Raw genomic sequence first — 15,036 nt, 5'->3', positions numbered from 1 at the left:
ACTGTCAGGGACAGAGATTAAGTGCTACTTCAAAGCAACCGTCTATAGTTTCTTAAGAGATGGCATGGCAATATTGTCACAAACGTTAGCTGACAAACCATCTAACTAATGTCAACCCAGTTAAAACGTCACTAATGTGTTTACTACTACATTGTGCATCCGTTGGAGAACTGGCTAGATATAGAATAATTCTTTTTTTCAATGTTTATGGTAACGTTAAAATACATATTGGTAGGTTACTAGCTAGGTATTAGGTAAGCTAACTAGCTAGTAATAGCAACAAGGACAACCTTCGTTTGCTAACTTTCACTACATTGTCAAAATGCTTTCTATATATGTTCTTATTAAATGCACACACCAGTTATATGCGCATTTGAATATAAGTGGTGCGCTTACCTGCTATGTAGTCAAATCATGTTTGACGAAATGCTACCAGGCTAAGTTAGCCACAGCCCCGAAAATAAAACTGGAGTAGAGGGCCACATAAACACAGATGACTTTACGCCACCAGCACGTAGGTCGGTTAGTGCTTTCTGGGATCCTTGGTACGTCCAACTCTTGTGTAGCTGGTACGCAAACCAGCTACCAGAAACAAATAATGGTATAAATCGAAAATATTAAAAAGTGGCTTTCTCTCCTCGCATTCTCTCTCCTCTATGTGCTGAAAATAGAGTACAGATGAAAGCAATAGTGTACCTGTAGTGGGTGGTTGCTTTCACCGGTGCAGATGAAGCAGCCTGGGAAGTAGTTGAGAGTCAGTCATACAGTCTCAGTTGTTGTCAATACATTCTGAGATGTCTTTTCATTCCTACCAATCGTCCATACAAATGCAATTCATACAAGAACATGAATTAATTCAGAAAAATAGTGTCACATTTTCAAAGGCAAAATAGAAAGTTGATTTATTAATAAATTAATACAGAAAACACAATTTATTGCAACCATTATTTTAGTTATTGTAAATGCCAATCATTCTCTCTCTTGGCTTCTGTCCCATGTGTTCCACTTTATTCACAGGATCTCCCCGTCATTCCGAAGTAGTAGATACTCCATCAGAGAGCTGGGGATGTCCAATCTACTGATAGCGGCGTCGATACCTTTTCCTAAGTGGCGGCGCAGAGCACAGCGGCACAGGTGCTGGAGGGAGCGGGGCTGGCTCGTCATCTGCCTCACAGAGTCAAAGAAACCCTGGTGCGTCTGGGGACAGAGAGATGGTGAGGGAAATGGAAGAATGACATTAGATGGTTCAGGCAGTGAAGGAGAGAGCTGAAAACGGAGGAAAGGACAAACCTCATGTATCTCAAGAGGGATAGACTGCATCCATTCCTCACAGGAAGGGACAACAGCATAGCAGTTCAGCATTACCTCCAGGGTGGCAGGGGAGAGGAGGCAGAGCTTCAGCATCTATATGGAGGAAATATGTGGGTTATTATTATTATCATGCCCTCCAAAATATATTGTCTACGTAGAATTGCAGGGAATTAACTTTAAAACATTTTCATAGCGCCCCCCCAAATGAAATAAAATCAAGCTTTTGCTGGTGCACATATTTCATCCCAATAAAATATAATTAAATGGGCCCAAATGCAGCCTCCAACTGGCATTTTTACACCCAGCTTGGCCCAACACACTTTTCCAATTGCCCACCCTGACATACCAAGCTTTTACCGGCCTTGGCCCCGTGGTTTAGGAGGGAGCGTGCTACAGCCTCCGGATGCTGGTCTGGATAGTCCTCCACCACCTGCAGACAGGAGAAGGAGAAGAATTCTGTCTTATCTACCACTCACTGACTATGAAAATGATGCATATAATTAAATAACCTTATGTCCAAATGGATCTTACACTTTGACAACATAACTCTCCGTAGCTCCCTCTGCCCCCCCATATGGCCCACCCTTAACCCCACCTGTAACAGACAGTCCATGGGTGTGTATCCTGCACAGTTCTGCACATCTGCTTTGGCTCCGTGTTGTAGTAAAATTTCTGCAATGCGTGGGCTGCAGTTACTACAGGCGTTGTGTAGAGGTGTGTGGTGTTTCCTGCCTGCAGTGCAGGGGTCAGCCCCAGCTCCCAGCAGCATCTGGACCACGCGGAGGTACCGCCCAGCCTCGGCAGGCCTCTCAGCCCCACCACAGGCTGCATTCAGGGGGGTCTCCCCCTCACGGTTCCTGGCTGACACGTCAGCTCCATTGGACAGAAAGAGCTTCACATGCTCCTCCAGACCCCGACGAGCCACCACATGGAGGGGCGTTAGCTTTGTTTCACTGGTCAACACATTGACCTCTGCCCCACCCGTCACCAGCAGCTCAGCACACCTGAAGAGAGTAGAGACACAACCTTATGATCTTATCATTCATTAGCACCCACATCAACAGACCCACCTGCCATATAACTTTTGAAACATTCCTCTACCTATAAATAATAGAAATGATCACCAGGCATAGTGTCAGTATAGCTAAGAGCGCTGTCACTCACTGAAATGTCTGGGCTGTGCTGCAGAGGTGAAGGGGTGCACTGCCGTCTTCTGCCAGCAGGTCAGGGTCTGCTCCGTGGGCTAGCAGCAGCTGGACACAGCTGTCATGGCCACCTATACAGGCATCATGCAGAGCCGTGCTGCCACCAGGGTCAGCATCCACCTCCGCCCCTCGAAACAGCAGCTCCTCCACACAGCCTGAGTGTCCCTTGCTGGCTGCCAGACGCAATGCAGATGTCTGCTTGATCTTGGAGCTCATGGTCCACATCCCTGCCAGAGGGACAGAGAGTATGTACATTATTTACCTAGCAGATGCTCATAGCCAGAGAGGCTTAGGTATGTTTAGAGGATAGAATAAAGAGAGTCGATGAGCAGTGATTGGGGAATGATTGGAAGATCTATAAGAAAGGCACAGATAGGTCTAACAAAAAGACAACAGTGAAGCAGTAAAAGTAGAGTTTATATTCTCTGCGTTTGACACCTACCCAGCTCTGGAGCCCACACCATCTCCTTGTGTACTGTTTCCATCAGTGCGTTGACCATGCAGGGGTCCTTTAACACAGTGTGCACTCCCTTCATGTCCCCACACATGAATGTGTTGTGGATTGTGGTATCTCTGCATCGGGCCTCATAGACCCGGATCTCCTGGAGGCCCCGCTGCTGTCTGGGAGGGGGTCTGGAGGCCCGGGACACAGGTGGCCGGCTCATGGCCCTCCTGTGGGCCAATGCCTGCCGCTTATCCTCCCACTCCTGGAGCTCCTGATCCACTTTCAGAGAGTGCAAGGCGGCTGAGCTGAAGGCAAATGTGTCCTTGGACATGACACCCAAAGCTGGAGCAGAATCTAAAGCAACCCACTGAGGTCTTTAAGCAACACATTTGAAACAGCTCCAATTTTAGTTGTTTACAGTTTATACAACATGACTCAGCAAATTTGACTTAGACACCGACTAAAAACCTACTGTTATGGCCAATACTAAACGAAAAAGACAGAGATAACAGAGACAACGATTTATTTTGTCTCTGGTCTTTGAAGATTGCATTTACATAGTATCAATGTTATGTGAATATAGAATTCTACTCACCTTGAACTTGTAACCACTGTGAAATCAGATTTTTTTTCATGTGAACTCAAATAAGTTACTATACAAAAAAAATGTTGTGGATAATGTAATTTGCTTTCGACTACTTCATGACGTGTTTTACAGACACGTCCAAATGTCCTTTCACGAGATATTGTTGCCCCAATACAAGTTTAGTGCCTGTTATAAATAGACAGGGAACGCAATCTGATATTCGGGGAACTGCATTAACTGAGATAGTCAGCAGGTGACGACAAGTTACGACCCATCTCGCGAACGTCACGCAACGTAAACATTGATTACGTAATTACGTTTTACTTGAACGTGGCGGTGCCAATCTCACAAAATTTCGCATTTACAACATCTTGCTTTGCTTGAAAAGTTATACTATTTTTACTGCAGCAAGTACTGGATGGCTAAATTAAATGACATCTACACTTCCGATTGATCTTTATGTACCAATATAAATAGACAGTTAGAAAAGACATTCGAAACGAGATCGCATGACTGCTATGGTAAGAATCAGTCATGTCTGTTTGCTAGCTCTGGTTCCCAGGTCGGTAGCTGCCACAAGTTCACAAATGAGAGAAGCTTCTAGCTAGCTTGGCACGTAGCTAACAGTGTTAGCCAGCCATCTAGTTGGCGAAATGTAATTTACATCTCGCTCTTTCTTAGTTGATGCTATATTTGAAGATGTCTTTCTTTTTCGACAGACTTGCAAGTGGAATGGATTATTTAACGTTGGGGAGGACTTCGATGATGAGGTGCTGCAAAATGATTTACACAGTCAGTGATAACCACCTGCTGATATGATAGTTATGACAGATTATAGCCCTCTGAATAAATTCTCAGATTGACATCAGTAATGTAGAGTACTGTTGTGAAACTATTTGGTCTGAACACCTCTCGCTTTCTTTGAATATGAGTTATACAACGTTTGTGTGTGTGTGTGTGTGTGTGTGTGTGTGTGTGTGTGTGTGTGTGTGTGTGTGTGTGTGTGTGTGTGTGTGTGTGTGTGTGTGTGTGTGTTAGGATCTACTTGAGATGGACTGGTCTGCTCCATCAGTGTCTGCTAGCACACTGTCCTCTGCAGCACAGTCCTGTTTCCTCCGTTCAACTGCAGCATCAACTCCTGCTGCCCCCTATGGTCAGAATAACTCACATCAACCAACCACAGAAGGCATACTTGCCCATAGGGGCCTGTCGAATGGCCCAGGGTCAGATAATTCAACACCGAACAGTGTAGGGCAGTCTCCTGCTTTGGGTTTGAGACAGCTCTCTACATCTAAACCATTGCACTCATTCCCTCTTCCCCCTCTCCACCTTCCTACACTGAGTAGGGGACTGTGTACAGTTACCCAACAGAGCTCCTCACCAGCTCAACGGATGAAGTCAAACACAACAGGACAACAAGAGGCCCCCTCGCCGCAGGATGACTTTGATGATTGGGATGTTGACCTGGCAGACCTAGATGAAAGTGACCCACAGATGAGCACTTGGGCTCAGGTCCGAGAAACTGCTCCAGCTGCAGATCTAACCAAGCCCAGCGACGACTCTGTATCCCCAGCCAAAAGACTACGGCCCACAGCCTGTGGTGGTGCTCAAACCGGGCCCAATGTGGGTCTGAGAGGATTCAGTACCTCTAACCAAACGTCTGGTCTTCCCAGTAGTAGTAGTATACTTCACAGGTCCTCATTCCCTGGTCCCTTCCCCTCTCCCCACCCTGATCCTAGTGCTACCTTCCTCCTAGCTCCACCCCAGAGCCCAGTGTTATCTGGCCTCACCATGGCCCCCAGCCCCTTCCCCAGGCCAGTCAGAGGACTTCCTTCCCAGGTACAGAGGCCCTGGACTACACCTCTGGCTCAAGGACGCAGCCTTTTTGACCCCGTCTCCCCAGCCCCCTCTAGTAGGTTTGGTGAACCCATGCCTTCCCTCAGTCTCACCCCCCGTTCCCTCCACACGCCCGTCTTCACTAACCACTTGATTCAGCTGGTGTCCAACTCCAACAAGACCCCACAGAGACCGGGTTCTGACCACATCCGGCCCAATACCCGCCGCTTCCCCGGGCCTGCAGGAATCCTACCACAACAGGTGTGTCTCTTTCTGCTTCTGTCCCTACCTGCCTCTCTATCTGTTTATTTGTAGTCTAACTAATCTTAGCAGTCAGCAATGCTCTTGGTTGTGATACTAAGCTACTGCGGGGTTCCATTCTCTCTCCTTAAAGCAGCTCCATGGGCAGAGCCTGGATGACATCGTGGTGGCCATTCCTCAGACACCTGCACATGGGGCCGTGGCTCGACTGCCCAGTCAGGTACTATCACACTGATGTGTAGGTTATACATTTACACAATGTATCATGTGTCATGATATTAGTTAACCTTTTTGTCCATTCTTTATTATATCATTTTGCTTTATGAACCTGTGTTGTGATGTGTGTGTAAAAGGTTCCCAGCTCTCAGACTGAGGAAGAGGATTTCAGTGGAGGTCCGTGGGCAGCGATGAAGGCAGAGATGGGATTGGACGAAAGGAACTCCTCCTGTTTTCTGCACTCTTACAGCGTGGCCATGGTACTCCGCAAGGTGACCAGCACATTTAGCGGTATCCAATTTACACAGCCTATAGTAGTGTAAATGGCATGAAAGGTGACTGAAAGGCTAACAGTGTTCAGGCTGTGCGTGGCCATGTACCCTTCAACAATATGCATCATTTAACATAGCATATTTCATGTTAGAAGCTTTAAATGCCATATCATCTGGTGCAAAAATGTAACACTTGCGTAACACCGTTTGCATAATTTGACTTCATGAGCATGTTTTTCTGCACCCAGGGCAGCCTCCTGATAGAAGTGGATGGACTGTTTTTCTCTATGTTAATGGCCCTTGTCTCTGTGGTGGCACTCTATCAGTATAATCAGGACAAATGACAGGCCTGTGCCTGGGGTGTTAGTAGTTATCATCCCAAACATGATCACACATTAATCATCTTAATGGTTATTCTGTTGTTTTTCCACAGTCTTAATGTGCCACTGCTAATGGCAACTCTGCATGAGTAATTGAGATGTTTAATTAATTAAAGTTAATGATTGGCAGTTGTTTGAACTTGTTTTCTAGTGCTCTAATACGAAGGTGTCTGTCTGTCTCTCTCTGTCAGGCGGCCCTGAAACAGCTGGTGAAGAACAAGGTCCCCAACATGGCTGTGGTACTAAAGAGCATCCTCCACACACACGCTGATGCCAAGGCTGTGTTCAGGGATCCCACAGGTAAGGCCTACTGGTGGTACGCTTGTGCTTGTAGGTAGAACTGGTCACACAGCCATTTTAGTGAGTCTGTGGCTGGCGGTTTCATTGTCCCTAGGGCCCTCTTTCCTCCATTTGTCTGTCTCTCACTCATTTTCTTGTAGTTCCTCTCTATTTCTCTCTGAGTACTGTTTAAACCTAGCAGGTCATCATGGCCTCAGGAGAGCCAGCATGATGACTCCTGAGCAGATTTATTGAAGTATTTACTAAACCTTAGTGTTGTGATTATTAGTGATTCTATCATCATGGATCAGCATCAAATGAATGGGTATTAGCACATGCTGATCACCACGGACTATTAAGTCTCAGTGATCTGTGCATTCCCTCCTGAAGTGTTGCCCATGGTGCTACCTGTCAACAGATTACCACTGGAGGGGATGCACTGATTACTACACTGTTGTCATTAGCAGGAATAATGTGACCAGTGTGCTCCATGTGGAATGAATCAATCACATGTATTTTATACAGCCATTTTTACATCAGCAGTTGTCACAGAGTGCTATACAGAAACCCAGCCTAAAACCCCAAAAAGCAAGCAATGCAGATGCACAGTGGCTAGGTATGCTGTTTTGCTCTGACTGCACCGGTAGAACACAGTAGTAATAAGTGTGTCTGACTGTAGGAGAGATGCAGGGCACAGTACACCGGCGCCTCCTAGAGGACAGACTAGGGGAGCTCAAGACGGGGGCGGTACTGCTGCTCAAACAGGTAGGACTTCCACAGGCCACACACCTAACTATTTACTAGTGTTTCATTGCAAATCATTTGTTGGATTCTTCAAAATGATTGATGAGCCACTCACAATAATATCACAAAAACAAATTGTGTGTAAAGTTGATAGATATGTTAGCTGCAGACCCATAATTAGTTGTCTCTTCATGAAGGTGGGTGTGTTCTCTCCGTCCCACCGTAACCACTACCTGAACGTGACACCCAACAACCTCCTGAGGATCTACCCTCCTGACGGCTCGACCCCGTCCCACACACAGAGCCAGCTGCTCCCACTCCCCCTGGTGAGAGACCTCTACCAAGGCCTGGAGGATATCTTGTTGTTATCCTAGGCTGTTGGGAGTTTGATGTAACAATGACAAATCATTGATGAGTAAAACTTGGGTGTCTTGACAGATGTATTGTATTTGTTTGTCTAACTCTACTGTTGAATGTAGGAGCCAATGTTGGAATCACCTGATCAGTCCTCCAGTGTCCCAGGAGCCCCTGTGTCTCAGATGGAGTTGTTTTATAATGATGATGATGTTCGGGCCCCACAGGTCTCTGCAGACTCTGGTGCTGGCTCCTCTAGTGTTCCACAGGGCCCGCCTGCTGCACCACTGGACCTGTCCTGGGAAGCAGGTGGGACTTGGATATGCATATGAGTGTATGTTCTTGGTAAACCAATCAGCAGCTCCACCCTGTGTGTTTGTTTGATTGAATTTGTCTGTCTCTGTGTTGTGCAGATGACCTTGATGAGCTTCTTGGGGAGTTGCCTGTTGAGTCCTACTGCCTCTGACACCTGCCCACCTACCCCTTACGGACAAGGTACATTTATACAGGGGAGATGTAAGCTGTCACTTGAATGTGAATTTGATTTTGACGCATTCTGACCGCATGTTGGATGCCTTTCTACCTGATTCCCCCAGAGAATCTTGTCGCCTGAAGTGCTATCATTTTGTGTTTGGTGTGCTGTGACCGTTAATCGCACCATTATAAATTGCATGTCGGCCGTGTGTGGGGGGGGGACGGGACGGGACTCTGAGATGTTGGGAACTGGGACTGTCGCTCCCGCATCTCCCCAATTTGAATGAATCTTCACTACCCATACTGTTACGGGTACATCCCATACTGTTACGGGTACATCCCATACTGTTACGGGTACATCCCATACTGTTACGGGTACATCCCATACTGTTACGGGTACATCCCATACTGTTACGGGTACATCCCATACTGTTACGGGTACATCCCATACTGCTACGGGTACATCCCATAGACACAGTCATTCCCCTGTTTGAAGACCTGCTGGCTGATGTTTTGTATATTTTTTTACTTCACAAAGCAGTCTCCTCTAAATCATAGCTAAGTACTGTATGTGCACATAATGTCTTGTAAAACATGTATATATTAAAGAAGACTTCTGTTCGATAATACACTATACAACTGAAATGGTCTCTGATTTTCTTGTCTCTAATTTGCGGTCTTTGGAGTGATTGAGAATTAAAATGCATGAGAATGCACTTACTAATAGGAACAGTATATGGAGAATCAAACAGTACAATTACATGTCCATTTAAACCCTGGCTTGATTGATCCACACTTGTGCTTTAATTGCATGGTGGTGGTGTGCTGTAATTAGGCACCGGTGTTGCAAGGTTTCATTGGCGAGGCAGAGTATCCTGCTGTTCATAGCCATTGTCTATTAATTGGAACTGCAAATCTTTTTCTAAAAGTTTTTAAACCGTTTTCTTGTCTGTCAGTCAACTAACACTATTTTAAACATTGATGGCGCTGATGAAACATGGTGTGAACTAAAGTATCAGCCTGAAGTGAATGACTTTAAACATTGTCTCCTGGAACCTTCTGATTGTCATTCTCTGCCATGCTTTTCTTTCTCCATGTCTCTCCAATCCCCTTCCTCTGTCTCTCCAATCCCCTTCCTCTGTCTCTCCAATCGCCTTCCTCTCTCTCCTTTCCCCTTCCTCTGTCTCTCCGATCCCCTTCCTCTGTCTCTCCGATCCCCTTCCTCTGTCTCTCCGATCCCCTTCCTCTGTCTCTCCGATCCCCTTCCTCTGGCTCTCCGATCCCCTTCCTCTGGCTCTCCGATCCCCTTCCTCTGGCTCTCCGATCCCCTTCCTCTGGCTCGCCGATCCCCTTCCTCTGTCTCTCCGATCCCCTTCCTCTGGCTATGTTCCGGTCCAGCCTGTTTACCATGCATTACAATTGTGTAGAGACTTGGGGAGGGATTTTCTGGGCTTTTAGTCTCTGGAGTTAAATCCTTCTTTCCAGCTGGGCCAAATATATTCAGCCAGCTCTGTCTGGTGGAGCCCTGGGCGGCTGGGACAGTCACAGCCTGACAAATGGGTTCTTATCTGGGCTAAACCAGCAGGATGGGAGGCCCACGGCAAAACTTTCACCACCACCAACCTCTCGCCTCAGAGGCATCACTATACATCCAGATCAGCCTTACTTTCTGTACTACCCCACGCACCCCTCCAAACTTCAATTGTAGACAGACTGACCTACAATTCAAATCACCTTGCATCCTAATTAACTACTCAATATCGACCAGTCTGCCAACATTTTCCCAAGATACATCAATGTTTTGCTATTTTACACCACCATGTTCTTTTTCCTGTGGAACTTTGTCATATATGCCATTTTCCTTACCTGAACATGTACTACCAGTAGGGGGCAGTGGCTCACCCCCCACTGCTGTATTTTGCCTTACAGGCAGTGTCAGTGTGTATGTAAGACTTATTAAAGTCTCAGCTGGTAAGATCTGAACCTTACTGTCGTTTGCACGTGTTCCAATTATATATAGGTGTAACAAGGTGGGTCTAGCCGGCTCAGGTCCAGTGCTGTACTTTGTATTCCCATGCTGAAACCAGATGTGTGTGTGTGTGTGTGTGTGTGTATACATACTACCGTTCAAAAGTTTGGGGTCCCTTAGAAATGTCAGTGTTTTCCATGAAAACATACATGAAATGAGTTTCAAAATGAATAGGAAATATAATCAAGACATTGACATGGTTAAAAATAATGTAAAAAAAAAATCTTTATTGAAATAATAATTGGTGTCCTTCCAATTTTGCTTTCATCAAAGAACCCTCCATTTGCACCAATTACAGCCTTGCAGACCTTTGGCATTCTTGTTTCACCCCATGCTTCCTGAAGCACCTCCCACAAATTGCATTGGCTTGATGGGCACTTCTTACGTACCATGCGGTCAAGCTGCTCCCACAACAGCACCATAGGGCTGAGATCCGGTGACTGTGTTGGCCGCTCCAATATAGACAGAATATCAGCTGACTGCTTCTTCCCTAAATAGTTCTTGCATAGTTTGGAGCTGTGCTTTGGGTCAATGTCCTGTTGGCATGGTGTTGGAAAATGGAGTGATAGCCTTCCTTCTTCAAGATCCCTGATACTCAGTACAAATATCCCACCTTACCACCACCAAAGCCCCCCCAGACCATCACATTGCCTCCACCGGGCTTCACAGATGGCGTCAAGCACTCCTTCAGCATCTTTACATTTTCTTCTGCTTCTCACGGATGTTCTTCTTTCATCCGAACACCTCAAACTTAGATTTGTCTGGAAAAAGTGTTATGGACAATCATCCTCTGTCCAGTGTCTGTGTTCTTTTGACCATCTTAATCTTTTCTTTTTATTGGCCAGTCTGAGATATGGCTTTTGCTTTACAACTCTGCCTAGAAGGCCAGCATCCCGGAGTCGCCTCTTCACTGTTGACATTGAGACTGGTGTTTTGCGGGTACTATTTAATGAAGTAGCCAGTTGAGGACTTGTGAGGCATCTGTTTCTCAAACTTGACACTAATGCACATGACCTCTTGCCCAGTTGTGCACCGGGGCCTCCCACTCCTCTTTCTATTCTGTTTAGAGACAGTTTGTGCTGTTCTGTGAAGGGAGTAGTACACAGCATTGTACAAGATCTTCAGTTTCTTGGCAATTTCTCGCATGGAAAATGTGAGGAAGGCAGACGTTTTACGTCCCCAACCGATTGTTTTTTTTGTTCATTTATTTGCTTTGTTTAACCCATTTCACGACTTAGTGGCGACATAATGTACAAAATAACGTCTCTTATAACCGAAAATAACTTCTAGACATCAGGGCTGCGATTACTCACCACAGACTAGTAGAATCCTTTTTTTTCATTCACCAGTCTGACGAGCCTGACGCGAAGGATATACTGCTTCCTCGGGAACAGGCCCAGATCCCTGTGATTTGCGTGAAGAGGAGGTGGAGAAAAAGGGCGGGCTGCCTTCTGAGAATTCGTAGGCGATCGAATAAACCCCCACTTCTGTGTTCCAATGGCACGTTGTGTTAGCTAATCCAGGTTTATCATTTTAAAAGGCTAATTGATCATTAAAAAAAAACTTTTGCAATATGTTAGCACAGCTGAAAACTTCTTGTCGTGATTAAAGAAGCAACAAAACCGGCCACTTAGAAATGTCCTTGTTTTCGAAAGAAAAGCACATTTTACTGAGTTACAGTTCATATAAGGAAATCAGTCAATTGAAATCATTTTGTTAGGCCCTAATCTATGGATTTCACATGACTGGGCAGTGGCACAACCATGGGGCGGCAGGGTACTCTAGTGGTTAGAGCATTGGACTAGTAACCGGAAGGTTGCAAGTTCAAATCCCCGAGCTGACAAAGTACAAATCTGTTGTTCTGCCCCTGAACAGGCAGTTAACCCACTGTTCCTAGGCTCCCCAGCCAACCTGAAAGAGCTTGAGAGGATCTGCAGAGAGAATGGGAGAAACTCCCCAAATACAGGTATGCCAAGCTTGTTGCTTCATACCCAAGAAGACTCGAGGCTGTAATCACTGCCAAAGGTGCTTCAACAAAGTACTAATGTGATATTTCAGATTTTGCTTTGTCATTATGTGGTAATATTTCAACCATTTTAGAATAAGGCTGTAACATAACAAAATGTGGAAAAAGTCAAGGGGTCTGAATACTTTCCGAATGCACTGTGTGTGTAATATAGAACATATAGATAGATATATGTCTACCATTGGCTGAAACATCCGCCCTTTAACTTCAAAACCCCCCTTTCTCTGCTGTAGTATTGAACCAGTGCCACTCTCCTACTCCCTTACACTCCCCATGTTTAATACTCCCTAATTATCTTCTACTAAGAGCTTATTATTTTTCTTAAGCCATTATGTTATGAAAGAGTAATTAACTTACTTGTTCATTCTCCACAAGCGTATCAGTGACTCTTTTTCATGAATTATTTGATAAAATGTCAACACAATACTCTCCCCTGTGGTCGTTTTCTTTTCACTCGAACCCTGGGGTAGTGGAGGCCTTTTATCTCTGGTGGAAAAGGAAGTGAACTTTCTGTCATTTGCAGGGTGACTCATCATGATTGTGATTCACATGAATAACAGAACTCAGAGGTTTAGGGACTTATCCACTGACTTCTGAGTGAAAATGGATGACAGAGTACTTCACATTCCATGGCAGGTAGGGCTGAGAAGTGCCAGGGACCACCTGATACCATATATATTGCAATTCACACAATTCTCTCTCTCTCTATATATATTGTGATTGGATGTTCTAAACATATTGCCACATCTGCTGCAGAGAGATGAGAGAGTGCCATGAGAAAAGTGTTGATCAGTCAGAGAAATAAAAGTTGTGAAAACATGATGGCTCACTATTTAAAAAGAAGATGGAGAACAAGCTATAGGATGAAAAATACAGAAGTTTTAGCGCCGGTACAGCCGACTAGCTCTAGCTAACGCAACCTAGCAAATAAATTAGTAAATTGATACTTGGGAGTGAAATTATAGTGTGATAGTAACTTTTTAATATATTTTCATCACTAAATTGGCAGGTTATGAACACCCTCAGGTAGATGTCAACGCTTTCCAGTGTGAGGAGTTAGACAGCTGCAAGAGGATGAAATGAATTCCATTATGCAGTGCAAATCTAACAATGCATTCTGTAGGAAGACTACAATATCCTGTCTGAGTGGTTGGTTTTATGTAATTGCATTAGTATATGACTTTGGGTAAAGAAACTACTGCTGCATCCTGTAGAATATCCCTGGTAGTTGGCTAAGAGAAAAATGAATCCACTCAAGATGCATTTGCTAAGTACAGAAAAGGTGGTAAATAATAAAGACTTATCCAGGAGACGGCTAATCCCCGTAAAACTATGCTCATTACTTCAATGGGAAAGGGGAGATTTGCCTAATTAAGTCGTTAAGGAGCCAGCAACCCCACAGCTGTTTGGGACCATTGCAAATTTAATTTGAGAGAAATGTGATTGACTGATACTGGGACCAGAAATTGGCCTTGGCATTGTTAACACACCTTGAGGCCCCCAGTATTAGCAAGATAATTATCATTTTGCGCAGTTAAACAGGCCCACTGAGCTATATATGGACCAGCCCAACTGGCATTTGCCTGAAATTCCAGATGGCTAGTCCGCTACTGATATTTGTGTCACTTCGTGTGTCAGGCTGTGTGTGTATCTTAAGTGCTCACAGACTTTAATTTTTACACTGAACAAAAATATAAATGCAACATTCAATAATTTCAAATATTTTACTGAGTTTCAGTTCATATACCGAAATCAGTCAATTGAAGTAAATTAATTAGGCTCTAATCTATGGATTTCACATGACTGGGAATACAGATATGCATCTGTTGGTCACAGATACACACCCCTTCCTTTTTTTTAAAGGTATCAGAAAACCAGTCAGTGCCTGGTGTGACCACCATTTGACTCATGCAACATGACACATCTCCTTCACATAGAGTTGATCAGGCTGTTGATTGTGGCTTGTGAAATGTTGTCCCACTCCTCTTCAATGGCTGTGCAGAGTTGCTGGATATTGGTGGGAACTGGAACACGCCGCTGTACACGTTGATCCAGAGCATCCCACACATGCTCAATGGGTGACATGTCTGGTGAGTATGCAGGCTATGGAAGAACTGGGACATTTTCAGATTCCAATAATTGTGCACAGATCCTTGCGACTAGGGGCCATGCATTATCATGCTGAAACATGAGGTAATGGCGGTGGATGAATGGCAGCACGACAATGGGCCTCAGGATCTCGTCACGTGAAATTGCCATTGATAAAATGCAATTGTGTTACTTGTCCATAGCTTATGCCTACCCATACCATAACCCCACCGCCACCATGCTGCACTCTGTTCACAACATTAACATCAGCAAACTGCTCACCCATATGTCTGCCATCTGCCCGGTACAGTTAACCGGGATTCATCTGTGTAGAGCACACTTCTCCAGCGTGCCAGTGGCCATCGTAGGCGAGCATTTGCCCACTGAAGTCAGTTACGACGCCAAACTGCAGTCTGGTCAAGACCCTTGTGAGGATGACGAGCACGCAGATGAGCTTCCCTGAGACGGTTTCTGACAGTTTGTGCAGAAGTTCTTCAGTTATGCAAACCCACAGTTACATCAGCTGAAAC

General features: G+C 45.1%; 3 protein-coding genes across 9 annotated transcripts in view; 1 reads left to right on the top strand and 2 right to left on the bottom strand.

Annotated features, from left to right (window-relative positions):
* The window catches only part of LOC123999366 (transmembrane and ubiquitin-like domain-containing protein 1), a 13,240-nt gene extending 12,435 nt beyond the window's left edge, over positions 1-805 (bottom strand). For both annotated transcript variants that reach the window (XM_046305043.1, XM_046305045.1), the window contains exons 1-2: positions 697-805; positions 397-566 (exon numbers count right to left, since the gene is read on the bottom strand). The gene's annotated coding sequence lies outside the window, so the exon portion shown is untranslated. The remainder of the gene's footprint in view (positions 1-396; positions 567-696) is intronic.
* Positions 806-870: 65 nt separating this feature from the next.
* LOC123999363 (ankyrin repeat and SOCS box protein 16-like) lies at positions 871-3,897 on the bottom strand. Of its 2 annotated transcripts, XM_046305040.1 has the most exons (7): positions 3,557-3,897; positions 2,959-3,240; positions 2,476-2,743; positions 1,907-2,315; positions 1,658-1,741; positions 1,291-1,404; positions 871-1,197 (listed from the first exon to the last, which is right to left on the bottom strand). In XM_046305040.1, the coding sequence occupies exons 1-7, from the start codon at positions 3,594-3,596 to the stop codon at positions 1,012-1,014; spliced, it is 1,383 nt and encodes a 460-aa protein (XP_046160996.1). In that variant the 5' UTR covers positions 3,597-3,897; the 3' UTR covers positions 871-1,011. The 2 variants fall into 2 exon arrangements, with proteins under 2 accessions (XP_046160996.1, XP_046160994.1); XM_046305038.1 differs by lacking the exon at positions 3,557-3,897 and having other exon boundaries at positions 2,959-3,339.
* Positions 1,030-8,997, top strand: LOC123999361 (homologous recombination OB-fold protein-like). 5 transcript variants are annotated; one of them, XM_046305036.1, is made up of 10 exons: positions 1,030-1,214; positions 4,267-4,317; positions 4,586-5,644; positions 5,778-5,864; positions 5,998-6,132; positions 6,704-6,812; positions 7,471-7,556; positions 7,733-7,861; positions 8,015-8,198; positions 8,303-8,997. In XM_046305036.1, exons 1-10 carry the CDS (start codon positions 1,212-1,214, stop codon positions 8,353-8,355), a joined length of 1,896 nt encoding a protein of 631 aa, XP_046160992.1. In that variant the 5' UTR covers positions 1,030-1,211; the 3' UTR covers positions 8,356-8,997. The 5 variants fall into 5 exon arrangements, with proteins under 5 accessions (XP_046160992.1, XP_046160990.1, XP_046160989.1 ...); XM_046305034.1 differs by lacking the exon at positions 1,030-1,214 and adding an exon at positions 3,771-4,068 and having other exon boundaries at positions 5,781-5,864; XM_046305033.1 differs by lacking the exon at positions 1,030-1,214 and adding an exon at positions 3,774-4,068.
* The last annotated feature ends 6,039 nt before the right edge of the window (positions 8,998-15,036 follow it).

This window comes from Oncorhynchus gorbuscha, linkage group LG16 (assembly GCF_021184085.1).
Source record: "Oncorhynchus gorbuscha isolate QuinsamMale2020 ecotype Even-year linkage group LG16, OgorEven_v1.0, whole genome shotgun sequence".
NCBI lineage: Eukaryota > Metazoa > Chordata > Actinopteri > Salmoniformes > Salmonidae > Oncorhynchus > Oncorhynchus gorbuscha.
This window is presented reverse-complemented; position numbering and strand designations above follow the sequence as displayed.

Excerpts from the sequence above, each read along its gene's own strand:
- LOC123999363 (XM_046305038.1), bottom strand. The coding sequence starts at position 3,292 with ATGTCCAAGGACACATTTGCCTTCAGCTCAGCCGCCTTGCACTCTCTG. Across the intron at positions 2,744-2,958 it reads GGTGTGGGCTCCAGAGCTGG|GGATGTGGACCATGAGCTCC; the intron begins GTAGGTGTCAAA and ends TCCCTCTGGCAG. Across the intron at positions 1,742-1,906 it reads CCATGGACTGTCTGTTACAG|GTGGTGGAGGACTATCCAGA; the intron begins GTGGGGTTAAGG and ends TCCTGTCTGCAG.
- LOC123999361 (XM_046305033.1), top strand. Across the intron at positions 7,557-7,732 it reads CGGTACTGCTGCTCAAACAG|GTGGGTGTGTTCTCTCCGTC; the intron begins GTAGGACTTCCA and ends CTCTTCATGAAG. Across the intron at positions 8,199-8,302 it reads GGACCTGTCCTGGGAAGCAG|ATGACCTTGATGAGCTTCTT; the intron begins GTGGGACTTGGA and ends TGTGTTGTGCAG.